A 12,845-nucleotide genomic window follows, 5' to 3' on the forward strand; every position below is an offset into this window, starting at 1 on the left:
TGGCATGTTTGTAATTCAAAAATATATATGGACAGATATTACATTGTAATAGAGTAGTACTCAAACTAACATGGTTGGCGTGGTAGTTCAACACCTCGTCCCTTAAGCATGAAGTTGGGGATTCAATCCTCACCCATTTGAATAGAACAAAACAAACCATTTGACCAGTCCCCTAATCCCCTACCACTTAATGTGTTGACTGTTGGGACAAGAATTAGTCTTCTGACTATCAGTTGGAGACTCACTTCTATTACTTTAGCCATTTCCAGCTGGAATCCTATTCTACAAATAAAAATCAATATTACAAGCTGAGAAGACGAGGACCCGGCAACGAACGCCAAGTCGTTCTTTTTGTTTTGTTCTGTTTTTTTAATTAATTTATTTAGTATAAGAGTGTCCATTGGCCTTATATTACCATAAATATGTTTAACAATTAGCAGACAGTGGATTTATTAGGAAGAAGTAATCAAAATCGAAGTTGGCTACCAAGAAATAGGGAGCGCCCATAACCTAATTGCCTTTTAATCACAAACAAACAAGGAGATGATTCATATTATTAAAATTAAAACATTAACCAATCCGACATAAGGATTATTTTGTTTCCTATTTACGACGAATTAGAGTAACGTCCAATAAAAAATTAGAAAAAAAAAAAAAAAAAAAAGTAACAAAACTATTTGGTTGTATGGAAAATGTTTAAAATTAATTCCTTAGGTGTTTGGTTTTATTTAACACAATTCATGCCGGCAAAAATTAATTCTTATTTAAAATAATACCTATTATAGAATTCTTTAAAATAGCACATAAATACCATAAGAACTGATCATACAATTATATTAGCAACCTACTTAGTTCCTAAGTTACATATTTATTTAGTCAAATATAATTTGTCGTTTCTCCTTGTTTTGTAATTTGTATCCCAATTTTTTGTTTTCATGATCCCTGAGCTGCATGAGCATAGTCAAATTAGACTCCTCAGCTCGTAAATTCTAAAAGTCATTATATATTTATATTGTATATACGAACGGATGATGACTTATAATTGACCTAATACTAGCTAGGGTTCCAATTTCACCAAAAACATTATGTAATATTACGAAAGTCCCTTTTCTAAATGTATTTATTTTTGTAGGTGGCGAAATCTGACATTACTATAACCTGAAAACTACATAGGAGGTGTTTGGTTGGATGGAAAACATTTTTCAGGAAAAAATGTTTCCTTAGGTGTTTGGTGGTATGGAAAATGTTTTCCTTAAATTTGAGGAAACTAGATTTTCCTTTGTTTGATTGGATGAAAAACATTTTCCTTGGTCCCCCTTGGTATTTTGTTTTCCATGGAAAACAAGGGGGACAATTATGTCATCACCAACTTTTTTAATTACTATTATTATTGTTGTATTATTGTGTAAGGGTATAATTGTCTTTATACTCATTATTTCTTACAATTTCAAATTCAACTAAACAATGAAATTCCAAAGGAAATGAATTCTTCCAAGTTGAGGAAAATGAATTCTTTGCAAAGCGGTGGGATTTTGTTTTCCTCAAGGCTTGGGAAAGAAAATAACATGACTGAACCATTTTACCCTTATGAAAGTTTCTTAATTACATAGGTACGAGGTACCTATTTATTCATTTATCTTTTTAAGAGTATATTGGTCTTTATCTTCATTATTCCTTACCTTTCTAAACTCAACCAAACAAATGGAATCCATTTTCCATAGAATTCAATTCTATTTCTCTTCAAATATTTTTCAGTGAACCAAACTAGCTTTAAGTTCAACTAAAATAATATTAATAAGAATTGAACTTGTAACTTTTTTTGGTATACTTAGATATTTGGATAAAAAAGTAATTGATACAATCCTAGGTTGTATAGAAATGCTTTTCTTCGAGTCAAGAACTAAACTCCAGAAAGTAAGGAGAGAAGAGACATGACTGTACTTCAAGTGACAGCCCAACACCAAAAAAGAGAGATACGAAAAGGAATGTGTCTCCAGACAAAGTCGATATATTCTTCAATGCCTTACACATTTACATAGGTATATATATATATGTGTGTATATATATATATATATATATATATATATATATATATATATATATATATATATATATATATATATATATATATATATGTATGTATATATGTATATAATTTTCTTGCCTCAAACATGAAAATAATTTTTTTTAGGAGATACTCTTAATGAGAGCACCAATTGATACAACCCAAATGTTGTATGGGGATGCTCTTATTCAAGTCGAGGGCTAAACTTCATAAAGTAAGGAGAGAAGAGACATGACTATTTTCGAGTGGCAGCCCAACTCCAAAAAAAGAGAGTTAAAAAAAGGAATGTCTCTAGACAAATTCAATTATTCTCCAGTGCCATATACATTTACATGGTAGCTATATATATACATGATCATATAACCCACTACGCCTTAACCATCCAGTATCACATTACTTGTTATAATTACTCATAAAATACCTAGAATAGTGATTATCCCACAATAACTGCAATAACATTACACCATAAGTGTATCAGCAAATCATACTAAAAAAACTCTGTGTAACGTACTCAACTGTGAGAGTGTTGACAGAAATTAAACTTATAATTTTCGAGTACAAGAATCATACTCGAACTATGTTGAACTTGTCAACGCATAATTTGATCAAAGGGGCCTTTACTAGCATTGTACCTAAATTTGTTCTTATTTATATTGATCAACTAGTGATAAATCACAACCCCAAGTCTTCCAATATCCAACAATTATATTCAACAATCAACATGAGATTAAGATAAACCAAAAATTTTGACTCACCTAACCTTCCCTGAGGTTATCACAGCGACGTCATTACATTACATTTCCAACTATTTATTCCTCTGCTTCTCTATATAAGCACTTAAGCAGGTGCTAATTAAGCCACCCACTAAAACATCCTCAAATCCATTATAAACTCATTCCTAAACCTAGGAATTCAAGAAACATGATGATAATGGGGGATGTCTGGCCTCAACTAGGCTCTTCAATCGCAACATTCATGCTCATCTGGTCCTTGTACCGAAACTACTTCCCGCCTCAACTTAAAATCTATATCTTCACCTATGCTCAGAAAGTTTACTGCTTTTTCTACCCATACATCCACATAACTTTCCATGAGTTCGAAGGGGATGGCTCGTTCGCCAGCCTCTTCGACAGGAACAAAGTGTTCGTGGCGATAGAGAGGTACCTGGGCAACAATTCCTCCGAGAATGCTAAGCGCCTGGTGGCGAAAGGCGTGAAGGATAGCAGCCAGCCGGTGATTCTCAGCATGGACGACCACGAGGAGGTGGTGGAAGAGTACAAAGGGATTAAGGTGTGGTGGAGCTCCAACCAAAACCCACCCAGGGGACAGACAATCTCGTACTTTCCTAGGGAGGACGAGAAGAGGTATTTCCAGCTCAAGTTTCATAGGAAGAATCGAGACATCATTACACGGTCTTACCTGAAACATGTTTTGGACGAGGGAGAAGCCATGGCTGTGAGGGAAAGGAAGCGGAAGCTTTACACCAACAACAAGAGTGATCACTGGCATGGGTGGAGGAGTACCAAATGGAGCCATGTTATCTTCAAGCATCCTTCCACTTTTAAAACCCTGGCTATGGAACCAACCCGGAAGCAAGAAATCATGGACGAGCTTCTCAACTTCAGCAAGTCAAAGGACTACTACACCAAGATAGGAAAGGCCTGGAAGCGTGGATATCTCCTCTATGGCCCGCCTGGAACAGGAAAGTCTAGCATGATTGTCGCCATGGCCAACCTTCTGAATTACGATGTGTATGATCTTGAGTTGACTGCGGTGAAGGATAACAGCGATCTGAGGAAGCTGTTGATAGAAACTTCAGATAAGTCCATCATAGTGATCGAAGATATCGATTGCTCTCTTGACTTAACAGGGCAGAGGGAGAAGAAGGAAGAAGAGAAAGACAAGGAAAAAGAAGAGAAAGATCCAATCAAGAAGGACTTACTCAAGGAAATAGAGAAGAAGAAGGGCAGTGAGGTGACTCTATCCGGTCTTCTAAATGTCATCGATGGACTCTGGTCAGCCATTGGAGAAGAAAGAATCATAGTTTTCACCACAAATTACCCTGAAAAGCTCGATCCTGCTCTGGTACGGAGAGGGAGGATGGACAACCGTATCGAGCTGTCCTATTGTTGCTTTGAAGCTTTCAAGGTGCTGGTAAACAACTATCTGGACGTTGAATCTCACCAACTATTTCCAGAAATCAAACGTTTGCTCGGGGAAACTAAAATCACCCCTGCTGATGTTGCTGAGAGTTTAATGCCCAAGTCTGCTCGAGAGGAAGCAGACACCTGCCTGAAGAGATTGATTAAATCTCTCGAAGCTGCAAAAGAAGAAGCAAGGTTAAAAGCCGAGGAAGAAGAGAGAATCAAGGCTGCAAAGGAAGAGGAAGACAGAAAGAAGAAACAAGCAGCAGAAGACAACAAGAAAGCAGAAAGCTCGGTTACAGAAAATGGAAATGTAAAAGAAAATGGAAATGCAAAGGAGAATGGGAATACAAAGAATGATAATTAGTAGATTGGTGGGGTCTAAGTCTTAGGAAAACAAATATGCATTACATAAAATCATAAATTAAGGTATGTGATATGTTAAATTATTAGTTATATCGTACATAGATTTTAGGCTGTGTGATATGTAATACTCATTTTAGGCTGTGTTATATGTAAAATTGTTGTCTATACAGTTCATCATATAAATAAAGAATGGTGTGTATTAAATCCTGGAATATTTATCTTGTTTTTGGCTAAGCTCTTCATGGATTCAGCACCCAGGAAAAAGAAACTCCAACCTGTTGGCAAGGATGAAAGTGGTGAGATATTAACACACTGATCATATTATTACTGTGAAAACACAAAAGTGGCTCAAATTATTAGTATATGTACATACACATTCAAGTATACAGCTTTAGGCATAGCCTACTTTAGCAAAATTTACACTAGCACAAAAGATACATGGTGATGTGAAGCCCTTCCCAGCTTACAGCTCAGCATGCATTTTGGATGTGTCATCACCGGCACTCTCCAAGTCGGAAGAAGTCATGTGTGCTTGGTCAGCGAGTCTCGAGAGGATTAGCCGCGCTATATTTTCAGCTGATACAGCGCTGGTTTCCATGGTGCTGGCCGCATTCTCGAAGGCATTCACATAGTACAGATGTTGACTGTCCAACATAAAAGGTGCAAACACCTCGGGAGCGTTAAAATGCGGGTATGCAGCCCAGTCTATTTTGAGTGTTTCGTTTCTTACACTGCAAGAATTAAAGCAAGAGTTAGATTTAAAGAAAACAGGTAGTTGATCAAGGTTGAGGGGGTTAAAGCAGGGTACAAGAGTAGAAACATAAACTTGGATTGTAGTTCACCCCGTGTATGGCTAAAACAATCTCAACAAATTCAAGGAAACATAGTCATTTTCCTTTGTCATCTACAAGTTTAAAACCGGTTCCTATAATAGCCGAGTCACTAGGGTTCCTGTGAGACGCTCCGACACCGGTGATTGACGAACAGTCGCCGGTTGCCTTTGAAGAATGCGAGTGGTCACCTTCTCATCAGCACTGGTCACCTTTTCACCTAGAAGGTGATCAGATGGTTGCCTTCTTCAAAGGCAACTGGCAACAGTTCATCAGTCACCGGGTCAGAGTTAGCCGGAGTCTCGCTGGAACCCTAGTAACAAGCTATTACAAGTCAATAATAGAGTTTTGGGTTTCGATGCACGAAAACAACATGTTGGGATTTATTTAAAAGTTTTTTTTGACTTTTGAAAACCAACTCAATACCCAATTTCATTATTGTTCGCCCCCAAATGACCAGCAGCCATGAAGACACTTCTCAATATGACATGAGTTTAGTGTTTTGCCCTAGTTCCCCTTTAATGCAAGATAGGGCTACACATTAACAAGTTGTAGACTACAAAAACCAGATGCAATTCAGTTACAAAATTAAAGTTGATTAATTGGGATTTTTAAACTTTAAACATAGCAAAAAAGTTAGTAGCATAAAGAGAGAGGGAGGGGGCAAAAATAAAATTTTTACCTAAAGATGAGATCCAACAAATCATCTTCCATATAACTCCGTGAGAACACTTTATAGGTCATATCTTGCTCGCTGTATTGCTTGAGAACCGAGATACTTGAAAATGGAACTTCAGAAGTCTCTATCGTGCCCACCAACTCAGGAATATATGATACTGACTTCAAACCAAAATAAGACTTGCAAAAGCGAAACATAAAATCAGTAGTTAGTTGACTATGGTAAAGAGAGGAGCACGCAATGAAAAAGCATCAAGGAAATGAGTCAAATTATCAGATCACACTGTACTCACAGGATTTAAGAGACCCCGAACGAAAGTTGTGTGTGTGTGCTGTAATTTCCTCTCGGGGATTGAAATTTCAGGTGCAAAACGAATGTTCAATTCATCCAAGGGTGTAGCAACCACCACAACTTCACACAAGTAACTCGCTCCCTTTGTTGTATTGAGTTCGTAACGCTCTCCCAAATAAGAGACAGATTCTATTTCTTCACCGAGGTGCAATTCAACATTCGAACGATTGATCAATCCAGCTGCCATCTGCCAATTTCCCCCTTCAACCGACCATAAACCTCCCCCAGATCCTGCCAGTGAGACAGCACCAGCAAGAGCACTCATAGAGACACTTTGCCCATAATTGATTCTTGTGATAACCTGTACAAGAAAAGATGTCACTCATGTTCTGTCTCTGAGACATTACAGATCTGTCTTCAATAGAGGAAGAGAAAGGTGAATACCCAAATCACATTTTAGACTCATCTTTGCTTCAATCTCATATTGCACATCAATTTGATGGGAATGCCCAGGTTTAAACTACTGATTTCACATAAAGCAAGTAGTTTTTTTGACCATACAACACAAGTACACAACAAATCAATACAAAACTACAGACATAAAGAGAAAAAAGCAGTCTTGCATTACTACAGAGAACAAACAAATTGCTCACACAGGCAGCTCAGTCGGTTCTTGGATGGTAAATTGTGGGCAAGGACACAAGACCAAAGCTTGAGTTTCACTTTCCACACACACTAGTTTCATTATAGTAATGTTGAAATATCATTTTAATTATACTTCATGACTCTCCTATCTAGTTTCATTTTATACACACAAGAAATTCTTTATAGCAACACAAATCATTTTAATTCCACAACAAGTTCATTTGACAATATGCATACATGTATGAGCTCTGCTATTCAATTTCAGTTTATACATACAATAAGTTCATTATAGCAACACTAAAATGTCATTTTAATTCTACTATAGGTTCATTTCACAATATACATATTTGTATGAGGTCTGCTATTCATTTCATTCTATACACACAATAAGTTCATTATAACAACATTAAAGTATCATTTTATACATATTTGTGGGGTATCCGTCCCAATGTGGTGGTTCCTTCCACTAATGGGCCGCTAAATCAATGTGATTGGAACTGTTTTTCTTTACTTACAGTGACAAGCTCTTGAATAAGTGTAGTAGATAAGCCAGCATCGGTCAACTCCTCTTCCAATGTCCGTGTTGTCAAATTATAGAGCCCCGACCACTTGAGCATTTCCTCGACATCCTCAAACGCCGGTCGAGATTCGAACCCTTCATAGTACTTCAAGAAACCATTCACAGCACCCTGTTGAGACAATTCAAGCATTAACTGGGAAAATACACATACAGAGGCAATTAAGCTTATATAGGGAGGTGATGAAGTGGAGAAATGATGGAGCACCTCGACAAAACTTTCCATCCGAAATAGTGAGAACCCGTAACGAAGAAAAATGAGAACCGAATTGGCGAAAGACACGAGCTTCTGAAGAATCGGGAGCTTGGAGTTGGAAGACATGGTTTTGAAGACGAATTTATTGCCGTCCCAGATGCCAAACGAGGAATCGGATTCGGATGACGAGGTTTTGACGTTGAGATTGAGGAAGTTAGTGAAATTGCGAGCGTGGTAGTTCTTCGGGTGAAGAATGGAGGCGCCGGCCTCGAAGGTATCCCCGGCGATGGTGACCGTGGCCATGCGGCCGCCGACGACAGCGTGGCGCTCAATGACTCTTATGGAGCCGATTTCGGGTTGGGATGGATTGGAATAGGAGCGGAGGAAATGCGCGACGGAGGAGCCGCCGATCCCGCTGCCGAGTATGCATACTTCCGGCGGAGATCGCTGCGATTCGGATGTGAAAATCAGTAGAAGGAAGAAGAAGGAAGAAACGAGAGTTGTCTTCATTTTGGTCAAGATTTGTGCTGGACGAGCGATGTGTGTTGTAACTAATCTAGTAACCTACTGCGTATGCTGTTGTAAAGTCAACTTGCAGATTGAGCGCTGGATTGCGAACCAGCGGCGCAGCCGTGGGTTAATGTTTCTGTCTACATATCTTTAACCAACAATGCGGCGGCAACGGCGGTGAATACATTTGCCCGGTCCACCTTGCTTGTATTTTAATTAGACCAATTTTACTCCCTATCCCATTTTACGTGACTGAATCATTAACGAGACTTGACTTTACTCCCTATCCCATTTTACGTGACTGAATCATTAACGAGACTTGACTGAAGTTATTTTTAAATTTTTTTTGAAAATAAATTATTTTTAATTTAATTTTTCATAATATTAAGTTTAATATTAATATATGAAATTTATATATTTAGACACTACACTAAAAATAATATTAAACACATAAAAAATTAAATTTAAAAATAATTTAAAAAAAATACTATAAGAAATAAACAAAGAAAAAAGAGTTTGTTTAACCAATAAATATTAAGTAGAACATATAAAACGAGGCAGAGCGAGTATATATTATCAAATATTTCATTTTACCTTGAGGAAGGGGTGCAACGAGACACGCCTAAGAAAGAGGGTGAAACATAATGGATGGACTATTTTACCCTTTGACTTAATAGCCTTTAGATGGATTTTGTAACGAATGATCAAATTGAGTGCGATTTTTAAAATCAGATAAGCAAATTGGGTAATTTTTAAAGTCATGGATTAAATTAAATAATACTCAATAGTTGAGGGACCAAAATGAGTATTCTCTATAATAAATTATAAGAAAAGTTAATTGCATTTGCTAAAAGCTAAATCATTTTTTTTAACACAAAATCTATTATGTTCAATGCATTTTTTTTAAAAAAAAAAATTTATGCTAGATAATAATATTTGTTATCATCAAAATTTAAAATTTCATTTTCTAATATTTATAAGATTTATGTGTTTTTAAATTATTTCGAGCATTTAATTTTACTAACTATTTTATTTTTCAATTGAATATTATTCAATCATACATGGTGCGTGTCTACAACTAGTGTGTGTGTGTCTATAGACCATAGAGACACGTGCATCCTACCCAAAACAAAAGAACAAACAAGATAAAAGAAACAAAGTTCTTATATAAACAATTAGTTTTTTACGCGCATTGCGCGATTGGGATAATACCCAATGCTTTTCTTTGACCTTAATATTAGAATTAGATTAATGGGTGTAGTTAGAATTCTATATTAGACTTTAATATTAAAATTAGACTAACGGTGAATTAACGAAAAAATTAAATGGATAATCATATAATTAAAGATAAATTAGAAAATCTTAAAAGAAAAAAATTAAAACCTGAACAATATGAACCATTCATTTGATTTAATAATTTGGCGGTCATTTTTTCTACCCAATGTTAATAATTAAATAAATTCGCTGGTCAAATCCGCTAGTATAATCCGCTAACGCTAACCACTAACTGTTGATTGTCAAACAAGGACATTGCGAGGTAGTTCTCACTTCAATTTGTTGTGTGATTTAAATACTCTCTTTGTCACAAAATCTCTCAAGTAGTTAATATGATTGGCTTTATTAATTATATTTTTTAAATTTTTTCATGGTATTAATAAAATACTTGGTAAATAAATATATAGCATTATTTGAGAAAAATAAAGATAATATAACTAATGAAAATATTTCTTTTAATTAATTTATTGATAATTAATAATTGTTTTTTCACTGAATAAAGACATTGTAAGGATAATGTAGCGAATATAATCAATTAATAAATTTGAATATAAAAAAATTTTATATTGAAGAAAAATAAAGACAATATAACTAATAAAATTATTTCTCTTAGTTAATTTATTGATAATGAATAATTTTTTTTTTGAATAAAGGCATTGTGGACACATAATTATAAATTAAAGAAATGCATATGTATTATTTTTTGTTGTAACTACTAAATTATTATTTATACAATTTAATAAGAGTAAAATAGAGTACTAATTATGTCAACTTTGATTGGGATGAGATTCGAACCTAAGACCTTTTTCTATTGAAATCAATGAGTAAGTTAACGGTGAACTAACGGCAATTCTTAAAATTTTAACGGAATTAGTAACAGTGTGTGGGTATTTTAGGAAATTTTAGTGTAAAATTTAAATCTGATCAATCTTTCAATCAATCTGAGCCATTCATTTGATTAAAATCTGTGACCGCCATTTTTTCTATCCATTATAGGCCTAACTCTCTTGGGCTCTTATTAGTATACTAGTTTTTTACGCGCATTGCGCGATTGGGATAATGCCCAATGTTTTTTTTTTAAATAAGTACTTTAAAGTATATTAAGGCAAGATTATATTGAAATTGTTCATGCATAGATAATTGAAGGTTGGATTTGCGTATTTAAATAGGTAATTCTTCTCCCAAAGGTTGAGTCCCCAACCCCAAGGGTCCCCCACACTCCGACCCGACAGAGCATTGTGGGAAGTTGTAAATCACGGTGACTCAATGGTTCAGCAGACAGGACCAAATACCGGTGCGAACAAGGAATCTGCCCACTTTGGACATAATTCCCGCACTGCCTCCGCCGAGGTTCAAACCTTGGTCTCTTCTCCCAAATACTACCCACTAAACTATTGAGCTAAGCCCGTGCGGGTTAAATAGGTAATTCTAAGTTTACAAATGCAAGATAATATAGTCAAGATTGATTATAATTGTCAATAAAATAATTGCATAGGTATGGTTGAAACCAAATACGGGACATAAGGGAGAACAAATAAAAATTAGGGCATAAAATATTAAATATATACTAATATTGTTTGAGGAGATTTCGACATTAGGATTTGTGGTTAAGTTCTATTAAGACTTTAATATTAGAATTAGATTAATGGTGTAATTATAATTCTATATTAGATGTTAATATTAGAATTAGACTAACGGTGAATTAACGGTATTTAACGGAAAAGTTAAATGGATAATCATATAATTAAGGATAAATTAGAACAACTTTAAAAAAAAAATTAAAACCTGAACAATTTGAACCATTCATTTGATTTAATAATTTGGCGATCATTTTTTCTACCCAATGTTAATAATTAAATAAATTCGTTGGTCAAATCCGCTAATATAATTCGCTAACTGCTGATTGTCAAACAAGGACATTGCAAGGTAGTTCTCACTTCAATTTGTTGTGTGATTTGAATACTCTCTTTGTCACAAAATCTCTCAAGTAGTTAATATGGTTGGCTTTATTAATTATATTTTTTTTTTCATGGTATTAATAAAATACTTGGTAAATAAATATATAGCATTATTTTGTATTATAACTTTGATATTTAATTAAAAAAATAGTGCACAAAAAAGATAATAGACAATGTAGTGAATATAATCAATTGATGAATTTGAATGTAAAAATTTTTACATTTGAGAAAAATAAAGACAATATAACTAATGAAAATATTTCTCTTAATTAATTTATTGATAATGAATAATTTTTTTTCACTGAATTAAGACATTGTAAAGACAATGTAGCGAATATAATCAATTAATAAATTTGAATATAAAGAATTTTTATATTGTAGAAAAATAAAGACAATATAACTAATACAATTATTTCTCTTATTTAATTTATTGATAATGAATAATTTTTTTTTAATAAAGGCATTGTGGACACATAATTCTAAATTTTTTTTTTGAATGTTACTGGCCCTATTACATATCTAATATTTTTTGTTGTAGCTACTAAATTATTATTTATATAATTTAATAAGAGTAAAATAGAGTACTAATTATGCAAACTTTGATTGGGATGAGGTTCGAACCTAAGACCTTTTTTTTTTTTATTGAAATCAATGAGTAAATTAACGGTGAACTAACGGCAATTCTTAAAATTTTAACGGAATTAGTAACGGTGTGTGGGTATTTTAGGAAATTTTAGTGTAAAATTTAAATCTTATTAATCTTTTAATCAATCTGAGCCATTCATTTAATTAAAATCTGTGACCGCCATTTTTTCTACCCATTATAGGCCTAACTCTCTTGGGCTCTTATTAGTATATATATATATATATAGTAGATATATATATATATATATATATATATATATATATATATATATATATATATATATATATATATATATATATATAGTATAGTAGATAGATAGTAGATATTGTTATATTTTGTGATGGTGAGAATGTGGGATTGATAAATTTCTTATATTCATAAGTGATTTTTAACCTGACGCAAAAGAGAAAAAAAAACAAAAAAAGAACAAAACAAAAAAAAAATACATAATTGAAAAAAAAAATTATACATTCTCGTCACCCGGTATCATTAAATTTAAATCACATTTAATCCAAATTTTCTTAGTAAAATTGTACCAAATGTGTGAATAATTCCTCACCTTTTTAAAAAATTATTAATAAAAACAAAAACTTTGTCTAACTACCAAACCCACTCTAAAAGCAATACACATACACATGAAAAAAAAATAAATTTGAATTTGAA

General features: G+C 33.8%; 2 protein-coding genes across 4 annotated transcripts; one reads left to right on the forward strand and one right to left on the reverse strand.

Annotated features, from left to right (window-relative positions):
• The first annotated feature begins 2,926 nt into the window (after positions 1-2,926).
• Positions 2,927-4,672, forward strand: LOC109172520 (AAA-ATPase ASD, mitochondrial-like). Its single transcript, XM_019321674.1, has one exon. It carries the CDS (start codon positions 2,987-2,989, stop codon positions 4,574-4,576), a length of 1,590 nt encoding a protein of 529 aa, XP_019177219.1. The 5' UTR covers positions 2,927-2,986; the 3' UTR covers positions 4,577-4,672.
• Positions 4,673-4,872: 200 nt separating this feature from the next.
• On the reverse strand, positions 4,873-8,451 carry LOC109172521 (farnesylcysteine lyase). Of its 3 annotated transcripts, none has more exons than XM_019321676.1 (6): positions 8,358-8,450; positions 7,806-8,320; positions 7,536-7,709; positions 6,377-6,736; positions 6,088-6,263; positions 4,873-5,306 (listed from the first exon to the last, which is right to left on the reverse strand). In XM_019321676.1, the coding sequence occupies exons 2-6, from the start codon at positions 8,301-8,303 to the stop codon at positions 5,039-5,041; spliced, it is 1,476 nt and encodes a 491-aa protein (XP_019177221.1). In that variant the 5' UTR covers positions 8,304-8,320; positions 8,358-8,450; the 3' UTR covers positions 4,873-5,038. The 3 variants fall into 3 exon arrangements, with proteins under 3 accessions (XP_019177221.1, XP_019177222.1, XP_019177223.1); XM_019321678.1 differs by lacking the exon at positions 4,873-5,306 and adding an exon at positions 5,385-5,589 and having other exon boundaries at positions 6,062-6,263; positions 8,358-8,451; XM_019321677.1 differs by lacking the exon at positions 8,358-8,450 and having other exon boundaries at positions 7,806-8,347.
• Positions 8,452-12,845: the final 4,394 nt, after the last annotated feature.

The sequence above is a fragment of the Ipomoea nil genome, unplaced genomic scaffold (assembly GCF_001879475.1).
Source record: "Ipomoea nil cultivar Tokyo-kokei standard unplaced genomic scaffold, Asagao_1.1 scaffold0418, whole genome shotgun sequence".
NCBI lineage: Eukaryota > Viridiplantae > Streptophyta > Magnoliopsida > Solanales > Convolvulaceae > Ipomoea > Ipomoea nil.